Source organism: Peromyscus californicus, unplaced genomic scaffold (assembly GCF_007827085.1).
Source record: "Peromyscus californicus insignis strain IS unplaced genomic scaffold, ASM782708v3 Scaffold_5__1_contigs__length_169319896, whole genome shotgun sequence".
Classification (NCBI taxonomy): domain Eukaryota; kingdom Metazoa; phylum Chordata; class Mammalia; order Rodentia; family Cricetidae; genus Peromyscus; species Peromyscus californicus.
Window position 1 is genome coordinate 19980687 of NW_026294573.1, and position 11635 is coordinate 19992321.

Consider the following 11635-nt stretch of genomic DNA (forward strand, 5'->3'; position numbering starts at 1 on the left):
ATTTAAGGCGCTGAGCTGCAACACAGGCAGATCACCGCTGCTCAGAAGTTTGCAGAGACTAAAGGTGGGAAGGAAGAAGGAAGCAAAGTCCAGCGGCTGAAAGCAGGGGCTCAGCGTCCTAGGAGCAACCCGCACACCGGGGCGGCCTGCAGGGGGCGTGGCCCACAGAGGGGTGTGGCCTCCCGGGTGTGCCGTCCACTCAGAGACCGCGTCTGCTCCGGCCCCTTGCTAAGCCCGCCTCTCCCGGGCCTGCAGCACGAAGCGCAGCTGCAAACGATTGCTTCCGGAGGCGGGCTAGCGGAAGTGACGTTTGAGGCTCGGCCGCCTGCCGGAGTAGGAGGGGCTGAGGTGAGTCCGGAGCTTGAGTCTGAGGTGAGCCCGACGCCGGGCAGCGCGGCAAGCAGGCGCGGTGGGCGCCGCTGGTCCGCTGCCAGCGCCTCCGTCCCGGCGCAGGGGGAGCGCGTGATTCCTAGTCCCGTGCGAGGTCTCGCGGGAGTCGCCGCCGTCTGCCCCCCCCCCCCCGGCGGGGACACTAGTCCTGAGGCGTAGTTGCTGGCCATGTCACCCAGCCGTTGGGGGCGACCCAGCCGTTAGAGCGACCCCAGGCTCCGCGCCCTGGCCGTGGCGTTTCTGGGACCTACACCGGCCTGGAGGCTCCGGCCCGGCCCGTGGGTCCAAGGGCCGCCGGACGGACGCGCAGTGAGGACTTGGCCGACCTTGGCCTGGGCGGGGTCGCCTCCGCGGGGCGGGGGGCGCGTCGTTGGGGGCGCGAGGCCTGACATCCGGCCGGCCGGGGGACCCCCGCGCAGCTGCCGCCGGGCACCGCCGGGCGAAGTTTCTCCCTGGCCCGGGACTGCCGGGTCGAGGCCCTTGTTGGAGCAGAGCGGGTCTGCCGAGAGAGACGGCGCGTAGGGACGCGCACACTGCCACCGCGGAAGGGGCCGCGGCAGCGCCGAGGTGTGCAGAGCCGGGTCTGCGGACCGGGCGAGGGCTAGCGGGCACGCGGGGGGCGGGGCCTCGGGGCTAAGTTAGTGTCGCCTACCGCGGTTCCTTAAAGCCAAGCGCTGGCGGAGCCTGGCCGAGGCCGTGCCGTGGGCCGGTTGGTTACTTCCTTCCTGTCCTGAGCGGCCCCAGAGGCCATCGAGGCGGCTGCGGACTGAACTGAGGACCCGGCGTGATGTGTGAGCAGAGCGCTGAGGGACTGGGATGAGCTGGATCAGGGTTCTGCGGGGTCCCACGGAGGCAGTGGTATGGACCAGGGCTCAGAGGGGGCGTGTTGGGAGCTGATAGCCCCGCAGCAGTGTGGACCAGCGCAGAGGACGAGGGAGGGAGGGAGGCCCCAAAGCGTGCACTGGCCAGACGGTATCAGAGCTTGTTTTGGAGAGCCAGAAGGTAGGGTCCAGCTGTTTGGTAGGCCCTGCTGGCAGGAGGGCTGTAGAGTCTAGGAGAGAGTTGAAAGATTTAACGCCAGAGAAGTAGAATGAGCAGTTTATTAAAATCTGCCTTCGCCTAAGGATTAGATTCAGATGGAGTCTTTGGAGATGAAGCAAGATAGAAGTGGATGTAATGACAAGAGTTAGATGGCATTCAGCAAGAAGTCTGCACACAGGGACTTTGTAGGCTTTGGCACACATACCAGAGCCTAGACCAGACTCTGGGCACTGTCTACTGTACAGCCTCTGAGTGACTGACCAGACAAGTCCTTTCCTTTCTCCGTGTATATCATAAGATGGCAATTTTCTCAAGGTAGAAGAGGAACTCCAGATTTTCCTGAAGAGATACTGCCCGTCAAGTTCAGCTCATCCCTGTTCAGCCCAGACCTGGGCACCCCAGTGACTTCTAACCCAGGCACTGTAAGCCCTCACGACAAGACCCTTGGTCTGCCTTTGCAATGTCTTTGGATACTCTGTCCTCTTTTACAAGTCCTTTGCTTCCCCACTCTTCCCCAAACTCAAAATGGGGTCGTAGACTGTAGTTAACTCGTAGTTAACTCATATGCCCACATGTCTAGTGCATCTCTTAACGATGCCCAGCCTTCCTTAGAAAAACGTATATTCGCTGGGCGGTGGGCGCGCACGCCTTTAATCCCAGCACTTGGGAGGCAGAGCCAGGGGGATCTCTGTGAGTTCGAGGACCGCCTGGTCTACAGAGCAAGATCCAGGACAGGCACCAAAACTATACAGAGAAACCCTGTCTCGGGGAAAAAAAAAAAAGTATATTCTTGGTGTTTGACAGACATAAAGCTCACTGACTGAACTTCCATGCCAGGGCAGCTGTGAAGAGTGCAGTCAGGAGTATTGCTTTGTATGTTAATCTTAGAGACAAGTTTTTACAATAAAACTTAAGAGTAACTGTCTTGTTTTAAATTAAGCACTTGTCATCCACCTACCCCAATTTCACTGACCTTTAGGGTAGCCTAGAGTGGCACATTTTCTCTTTTTTGGGGTGTGTGTGTGTGTGTGTGTGTGTGTGTGTGTGTGTGTGTTTTGTTTTGTTTTTTTGAGACAGTTTCACTGTGTAACAGCTCTGGCTGCCTAGAACTCGCTCTGTAGACCAAGCTGGCCTTGAACTCACAGAGATCCTCTGCTTCCCAGGTGCTGGGATTAAAGGTGTGTGCCACTACTGCCCAAGTGGCAGATTTCCTTTTCCCCATTTTATAGATGAAGAAACCAGTATTCAAAAGCATTGAGACACAGTCATAGAAGACCAAGCAAAAATTAAAAAAAACTCTTGCGGCTGGAGGTGTGGCTCTGTGACAGAATATTTGCAGTTGGGTGATGCATTACAACCACTTAAATCTCTTCCAGTAGACTGGAATTAGCATGAGTTGGCTATTGATTCTTTCTTACCCACTTGCATTCAAGAATAAATGCTTGGGCTTGGATGGTAACCTGGTTTTGCTTTCCTTTGAGCTTTGTAACTTCCAAAGGGTTCTGACTGCATCTTCCAGGCTTTGCCTCGGTTAACCTTAGAGCCTGGAAGTTTCCCCAGGTTGGCCAAGCTTTCTCAGCAAATCAGAAATATAACCTGTTTAGAAAAGCCAGTGACAAGTAAGGGCAGCCTCGTGGGGCTAGTTTTCTTCCTTTAAGCATTGGAGGTGGTTTTAGCAATGGCTTTGCAGAGGCTTGTTTTGTGACCACTGAGTCCCTGCTCTCTGGGGTTTGTGTCACAGGAAAGATCTCATGCTTCCGGGAATGGCCTGATATGAAGGAGTCATACTTCCAGGTTTCCGAAGCTGCCCTGTGGGTGCCTTGTCCTTCAAGTGCAGGAGCCGGCTGGAACTATCAGGAATGGAAGCCAATGTGGTAAGGAGTTCCAAGGCAGGGGGCTAAGAGAGCCGAGTACTGAACTTGCTGATGTGCTAGGCCCTGAGATGCCAGTTCATTTTAGCTTTTCACTGAAGCCCTGGAATTTGAGCAAGCTGTCATCCTACTTCCTTTTGGTACACTTTATGGGTCTGTGTTTTTACTTTTTTATGCAGAGGAACATGAGGGAACCAGAACAGTCCGTACCCCCAGCTAATTCTGGTTCCTTCTCTGGACCCTCCCAACCACTGACTACTTTAGCAGCGCCAGGTGTAGAAACCGGCCCTTACAACTGACTCACTTCCAGAGGAGAAAGCAGGCAAAAAACAGTAGTTAGACCCACTCTGAGGTTTGGGCTTGTCCATCTCTCCTCTCCAGACTATCCCAATCTGGCAAAACAAGCCACATGGGGCTGCTCGGAGTGTGGTAAGAAGAATTGGGACCAATCTACCCCTGAAACCTTGTCCCCGGGCATCCTTTGAGGTGAGTACTGGAAGGGTAAGGAAAGTAAAGGAGTATGGGAGGAGATGCTGCTTCTGTGCCGGAGACATCTTGTCGGTTGCCAAGGCTTTTGCCCACTTTCCTGATCACTTTTTCATTTCCTGAGTGCTTATATAATAGATCCTGGTCTAAGTTGTGCCTTTCTGATTGCATACAGACATGTGACCACAACAATCAGATTGCAGTTTGTTCATAAATTGATAATCTTTCATCTTACCTTTGTTGCTGCTGCTAAGTGACTCAGATCTTACAAGCTTCCAGCAATGCATTTTATCAAAGCAGGTCAGAAAGCCTTTGCTAAACCAAATCTCCAGATGATGTACATCAGAGCTGAGGCATTGTGTCCTGGCAGGTCTCTCTCTACATGAGTGCTGTGACTCTTGAGTAGACCTGCTTTTCTCACCAGCCCTATGAGTGGGCCACTTAAACTCTATTTTTAGTGTTTCTCTGTGGCCTCAAATCCCCATCCTCGTCTTTCTGTCCAAATATGGCACTGTATTACTGGGCTGCTTTACAGGCTAATCTCTGTGTCTATGGAGGCTTTAGCTTCCACTCTACAGCAGAGATTCCTGTCTGGACTAGGTCTCTGAGAACTGCTTCTGTAGTAGAAAATGAAATAATGTTCATTAGAGCCAGATGGTGGTGCATGCCTTTAATCCTAGCACTTGTAAGGCAGAAGCAGGAGGATCTCTGTGAGTTTGAGGCCAGCTTGGTCTACAGAGTGAGTTCCAGGACAGCCAAGACTACTCAGAGGAAAAAAAGAACTCCTGGTGAGGCACCAACTGTGTTAGATAGTTAGGGTAGTGAGTATGGGAAACAGACATGAAAGCATTGTTGGCAGGCACACAGAGGAGATAGAAACACATGCATGAAAGAATGTGGGCCTTGGGGAAAGAGAAATGAAAGAGCAACTCTCCCCCCCCCCACACACACACGTATGTATATGTGTGTGTGTGTGTGTGTGTGTGTGTGTGTGTGTGTGTGTGTGTGTATGATGATAGCTACAGTCTGTGTAGGAACTGAATCCAGAGTTTGTTAATAAATAAAGTTGCCCGGGGGTCAGAGCTATTAGCAAGCCATAGGAAAGCAGGGCAGTGGTGGTGTACGCTTGTAATCCCAGCACTTGGTGGGCAGAGCTAGGTAAGTGTGTGTTCAGGGATACAGCCAGTATTGGATACACACGCCTTTAATCTCAATACCAATCATGGAAAACCTGGAGGTCTATACAGACAGGCCGTGATGAGGCGGTCATGTGATTGGGTTTACAACCAATGAGAAGGCAGAACAGAAAGTCTATATAAAGACAAACAGACAGGAAGTAGGTCTCTTTCGGAGAGGTCTCTTGGCTGAAGAGGCTAGCTGCAGCAGGCGGGTAAGGCTCTTAGCTCTGACCTCTTGGCTTTCTTCTTTGCATTGGCTCTGTGTTTCTTGTTTAATAAGACGGTTGGTTACATCTACAAGAGTTAGAAGTGGTATCAGGGTTGGTGTTAGGATTAGAAGTGTATAGTTACTTGACTAGTGTCTCATTACTGCACACTATCCAGAACTGTCAAAAGTTTTCCCACATTTGACTATACCCATTGTCCAGATGCTGCTGAGCAAAGGCAATTAAGGACACAGGCTCTTCAAAGGAGTATATATGAGCACTATTAACATTTAGTATATGGGGCTGGAGAGATGGCTCAGCAGCTGCTCTTCCAGAGGACACGGGTCTGATTCCCAGCACCTACTTCACAGCTCATAGCTGTCTGTAACTCCAGTTCTAGAAAATCTGACACCCTTTTCTGGCATCTGTGGGCACCAACATGTACATGGCACACAGACATGCATGCAGGCAAAATATCTACACACATTAAGCAGGAGAATTCAGGTCAGTCCATTAAATAGCCTGATTTGTAACCAGGAAGCTTTCTCCTTACTCTAGGAAGCCTTCTTCACTCAGTGCTGGATTAGCTGTCCCATTTTGCATTAATCTGATTAGCTCTCATCATGTTGGATAAATGTTGAATTTTGCTTTCCTACAGACTCTACCTAACATTTCTGACCTGTGTTTGAGAGATGTGCCTCCAGTCCCTACTCTGGCTGACATTGCCTGGATTGCTGCAGATGAAGAGGAAACATATGCCCGGGTCAGGTAGCTGAGGCAGTAGCTGCTCTGCTGGTGATGGGGAGCTTCTACCAAAAGTGGCAATCAGCAAGGAGGGTGTTTATGAGAGGCTGAGGCCAATAGGAATGGGCTTAAAGAGAAGCAGTAGAACCTGTGGGGTGAAGGAATTTAATCAGGGATACAGCGGCCAGTTGTCTGTAGTAAGACATTTTTCTTTCTCTGGCTTAGGAGTGATACACGCCCCTTGAGACATACCTGGAAGCCCAGCCCTCTGATTGTCATGCAACGTAATGCCTCAGTGCCCAATCTTCGTGGGTCTGAGGAGAGGCTCCTGGCCCTGAAGAAGCCAGCCCTGCCTGCCCTAAGCCGCACCACTGAGCTGCAGGATGAACTAAGCCACTTGCGCAGCCAGATTGCTAAAATAGTGGCAGCAGATGCAGGTAGGCGCCCCACTGAGGACGTAGCATAGCGGGCTATCCTTCCCCTTCCCTGGTTATTGAGCAAGATAAAGATGAGAAAAATTATAGTCTCTGATTCAGGAAGACTTAGGCCCAGGGCTCTAGAGTTGATCTGAAGCCCAGATACTCTATAATATCCTTTATTGATTGGTTTGATTAGTAACAAATTTTTAAGTTAACCTGTGACACTGAGCAAATTCCTTCTCTTAGCTACAAAATCTAATACCCTCTTCCCAGCTACCTTTAAGATCACATATTCCATGAACCCAAAGAATTCCCCCCCCCCTTTTTTTTTTGGTTTTTCAAGACAGAGTTTCTTTGTGTAATAGTCCTAGCTGTCCTGGAACTTGCTTTGTAGACCAGACTGGCCTCGAACTCACTGAGATCTGCCTGCCTCTGCCTCCCAAATGCTGGGATTAAAGGCATGCACCATCACCACCCTGGAGCCACTTTTCAATATAAACATTCCTCACCAGCACCATGAGACATATCTCCTTAATTACCTAGCTCCCTTTCCTTGTCCTTTCGACCAGGGAGTACTTTTCTCTGTAGCTTTCTGCATACAATTAAGGCAGAGCCACTGGAAATAGAGAGGAGCCTGCCTTAACCAGAGGCATAAACAACCAATAGGTAGATCTTCCAGAAGATGCTCAGTGGCTCAAAGACATAGTTCCTAAACCTTAACAGCTAGTAGAGCACGTGAAAGTTGTAGTGTGGGGGGCAGTAAGATGGCTCAGCAGGTAAAGGCACTTACCACCAAGCCTAACTACCTGAGTTCCATCCCTAGGGCCCACATGGTGGAGCAAAGAACAGACTCCTGAAAGTTGTCCTCTGACCTACTCTGTGGTAAACCTGTACCCACACACAATAAATAAATGCAATAATTTTTTGAAAAAATTAAGCCATAGAATATGAAAAATCAGTGTCATTTCTTAGGAACTCTGAAGACAGTTGTCTCAATTAAAATTGGGAAGTTTTGTCTAGAACATTTTGAGCTTATAGATAGCAAAATTCAAAAAAGTCAGAACACTGACACAGTTGAGAAAATGACCAATATAGGAAATGCAGGCCTTGCTTAGCTTCAGTTTAAAACAGGGCTGCCAACCTAAAGCTCACTGCATTGGGAGCATTTAGAAGTCATGACTATGTGGGAAGGGGTTTCCTCTCTTGGACACTACAAGAGCCTGTGCTTCACTGCCCACGTGGAGCCCTCAATGGGAGCAGAGTGGGGAAGGCTCCCTTGGGGAGGTCCCACCCTTGGTACTCTAGGATTGTCATGATGTGAATTCAGGGAATGATTGTGTTCTGTAGGCAGTGTTTGTGAGCTCACTGCTTCATTGCAGCCCAATGTCCATTATATCTGTTGTTTTCTCTTTCAGCTTCGTCTTCATTAACGCCAGATTTCTTATCTCCAGGAAGTTCAAATGTCTCTTCTCCTTTACCTTGCTTTGGATCCTCATTCCACTCTACAACTTCCTTTGTCATTAGTGACATCACTGAGGAGACTGAGGTAGAGGTCCCTGAGCTTCCAACAATACCCCTGCTTTGTTCTGCCAGCCCTGAATGTTGCAAACCAGAACACAAAGCTACCTGCAGCTCGTCTGAAGAGGATGACTGCATCTCTCTGTCCAAGGCCAGCAGCTTTGCAGACATGATGGGCATCCTGAAGGATTTTCACCGGATAAAACAGAGCCAAGACCTGTGAGTATCTGATAGGAGCTCTGGTAATCTTTTAGTCACTCATGGCTAACAAGGTAATCGTGTTACTATATTCACAAAGCTTGCTGACTGACTAGGGCCTAGTTTGTGGAAAAGCAAGTTTCCATTTGTTCTGTTAAGTCACCTCAACCAGCTGTTAAAGACTCAGCAGTTAGGAGCACATACAGGGGGGCTCAGTGGTTAAGAGCACTAGCTGCTCTTCCAAAAGACCCAGGTTCAATTTCCAGTTCCAGGGGACTTGACACCCTCACAGACGTATGCAGGCCAAACATCAGTGCACATTAAAAACAAACAAAAAACCTCGGTAGCTTTTTAGTTTGCATACTGCTAACTACCATGTTTCAACATCTCTACCCTTCAAAGTTGGGGGATTATATGACATGCTAGTGTCTCAAACTAGTAGACTTTTTGGTGGAAGAATTGCATAAAGTTAGAGATTTTATTTTTAAATAGTTTGGCACTGGAAAGATGGCTTGGTGATTAAGAGCACATACTGCTCTTGCAGAGGACCCAGTACCCATAGCACCAGCTTCTGTAATCCAGCTCCAGGGGACCTTACATCCCTGGTTTCTGCAGGCACTTGTCCTCATTCACACGATACTCTGTAAGGCAAACCTCCAAGTTGTGGGACTTGAGAACCAAGTGTTTGGTTCTGGGTTTTTTTGAGACAGGGTTTCTCTGTGTGACCCTGGCTTGTCCTGGAACTCGATCTGTAGACCTGGCTAGCCTTGAACTCAGAGATCCACCTGCCTCTCTAGAGTGCTAGGACTAAAGGTATGCATCACCACACCCAGCTTGAGAACCAATCAAGCTTATAAGATTAATAATTAGTTCCTAAATCTGACTGCCCATCAAAACTGCTCAGCTTTGGGGTGTTGGTTGGCTTTTAAAGATAAGGTCTTACTGTGAAGCCCTGGCTGGTCTGGGACTCACTTTGGAGAGCTCTGCCTGCTTCTGTTGGGATCAAAGGCATGGACCATTACACCCAGCCCAGATTTGTACATAGTAAATTTACCAAAGCAGAATACCCAGAGAATGGAGCTGTGGTTGACTTTGCTCAAGTCTGGGTAATCGGGGCAGGCCTGGAGTTGGAAGCAAGGCCACTCTCAGGCCCCTGAAAAGCTTCCTTGGTAGACAAGCTCTAGAACTGCCTGAGGGAGCCTGCCCTTTGCAGTTTCTCCAAATGTGCTTTGATACTCTACCAAGGATCTTGTTCTTGGGCACCTTAGTTGGAGATCGACCTTGATGGCAAGTACCCAGTATAGCTGTACTTGTTAGTACTGGGCAAGAAACTATCCTAGTCACTCTGGTCTTCCTGTCTAGCCCATAAAGGCTCTTTGATCTCTCACTTCCCCAAACACAGCTGCTGCCTCACCTGGTTTTGGTCAGCTTTGAGCCCTTCTTCTAGTTAGTGATCTGAAACATGCCGCTTGTCTATCTCTCTGTAGCTCAAGCTGGTCTTGAACTTGCAATCCCTCTGCCTCTGTCCCCTGAATGCTGGAAGTATAGATGTTTATTACCAGGTCAGCTTCTGTTACTTGGCTTCTTAGACCAAATTACATTCAAAATTTTTGCCAAACCTCTTCCACGTGTATCCTGGCATCTTTTTCTCTAATTAGAAGTAGCCAGGTCAGCTAAAGTTCAGAAATGTGATAGGCCAAAGAATCTTCCTTTTACTTTTAGATTTAAAGTCAATCTTGGTCTTTGTGTATTGCCTCAAAGATCAGTAAGACACCTTCATGAAATGTGTAGAAGTTAACAGCTTCAGACAACTGTTTTCAGAGCATTCAGGACCCTCTCTTCTGTGATAAATGTGTGCCTACCCTAGAGTTCATTTTGTTCCCACAGTTCCTTATAATGTAAATGTTTTGCTATGATTTTTATCTCTTATTAAGAAAAAATCTCAGCTCACTTAAGGGAAGGTGCTGGTAGGATGTCTTGGCACCAGAACTAGTAGGGATCAGAAGGGCTGAGCCATCAACCACTTACTGCAAGACCCTCTTGAGATTAGATCAGAACGCCAACAAATTGATGGGCCTTCATTTTACCCATATTTTGTAGCCATGTAACAAACAGGCATTTGGGGCTGGAGAGATGGCTCCAGCACTGGCTGCTCTTCCAGAGGTCCTGAGTTCAATCCCCAGCACCCACATGGCAGTTCACAACCATCTATAATGGGGTCTGATGCCCTTTTCTAGAGTGCAGGCATACGTACATGCAGCCAGAGCACTCGTACATAAAGTACTTTAAAAAAATGAATAAATAAAAGGGCAGTCTAGTTAAGAGATGGGGTCCAGAAACAACTTAGCTTGGTTTTAAAAGCCAGAGGTTGACAGTGACTCCATGTCTTGGTGCTGAATCTTCCCACGGGTGTAGGAACATGCACTGGCAACTGCTTCACAGACTAGCTGTGAAGATTCAGGAGGTGAAAAGTGCATACAGAGCATGACCCAAAACAGAGCAAGTACTCCCTAAATACGAACTCTTGTTGTGTCTGCAGGAGCCGGAGCTTACTGAAGGAAGAAGACCCTGCTGTGCTTATCTCTGAAGTCCTTAGAAGGAAGTTTGCTCTGAAGGAAGAAGACATCAGTAGGAAAGGAAACTGACAGTACTGACTGCAGACTCAGTCTCATGCTCCTGAACTCCTTCAATAGCTGCCTTCCTCGCTGCAGATGTCTCTGCCTCAGTTAGAAGTCTGCAACAGTCTTGCCAACGAGCTAGGGCTTGGGCTGGAAGAGAGGAGCTGGATTATGTGTTACTTGCACTTAAACCTGACAGAAGCTAAGGTCTGTGGTGTGAGATGAGGCATTTGTTACAGGTAATCTGGTAGGATGGAGTGTCTGTTTAAGAGGTGAAGTTTGTTGTTTTTCTTAGTCTGTGTGCAAATAGGCCCTAACTGAATGCCTCAGTTCACTGCATTAGACTCCATAATTGGTCTCACTGGACACTTTGTGCACAGCTGTCACTCTCAGCAGCCTCCCTGCAGCACCACAAGGCTAGTGGGGAGTGGCTCTTCATGTTCATGTTCACAGGGACGATCTTATGCTGCTCCATCATAAACCCACACCAGTGCCCAGCAATCACCTTTTTCTTCTAGCTATACCAGTCAGGCCACTGGGCCAGCCAATACTTGGCTGCAGCAGGGAGGCCTGGGCTATTTTTTTCTTAAACATATTTTATAAAACTACAACCAGATCTACCCTCCAGGGCCTCATCAGTTCCACTGATTGACATTTTTTTCTTCCATGGACTTAAGTCTAGGAAGGAGAAACAGGGAGAGAAAAGAGCATACCATCCTTCTAGGACAATAACTGATTTCTCTGGGTTGGGCCAGATTTTATTTACTGCATCATGCATGACTCAGGTGCCCTCAGGGCCCTTTTCTCTATGGTATGAATACTGCGTGTCTTGAGTTGAAGTACTACTACCTGACATTAAATGAAGGATTTGGAAAAATGGTGCATTTTCTTTGTCCGAGTTTTGACCACAGTGGCCTTTGGGGAGGGCTCCTGTTAATTGTAAGGTATGTGAGCTTTCTTAAACAG

General features: G+C 48.6%; 1 protein-coding gene across 4 annotated transcripts; it reads left to right on the plus strand.

Moving 5' to 3' along the window:
- The first annotated feature begins 378 nt into the window (after nucleotides 1-378).
- On the plus strand, nucleotides 379-11549 carry Mtfr1l (mitochondrial fission regulator 1 like). Of its 4 annotated transcripts, none has more exons than XM_052716025.1 (7): nucleotides 379-957; nucleotides 3173-3305; nucleotides 3684-3788; nucleotides 5831-5940; nucleotides 6142-6353; nucleotides 7751-8072; nucleotides 10591-11549. In XM_052716025.1, exons 2-7 carry the CDS (start codon nucleotides 3291-3293, stop codon nucleotides 10694-10696), a joined length of 870 nt encoding a protein of 289 aa, XP_052571985.1. In that variant the 5' UTR covers nucleotides 379-957; nucleotides 3173-3290; the 3' UTR covers nucleotides 10697-11549. The 4 variants fall into 4 exon arrangements, with proteins under 4 accessions (XP_052571985.1, XP_052571989.1, XP_052571988.1 ...); XM_052716029.1 differs by having other exon boundaries at nucleotides 7787-8072; XM_052716028.1 differs by having other exon boundaries at nucleotides 3173-3302.
- The last annotated feature ends 86 nt before the right edge of the window (nucleotides 11550-11635 follow it).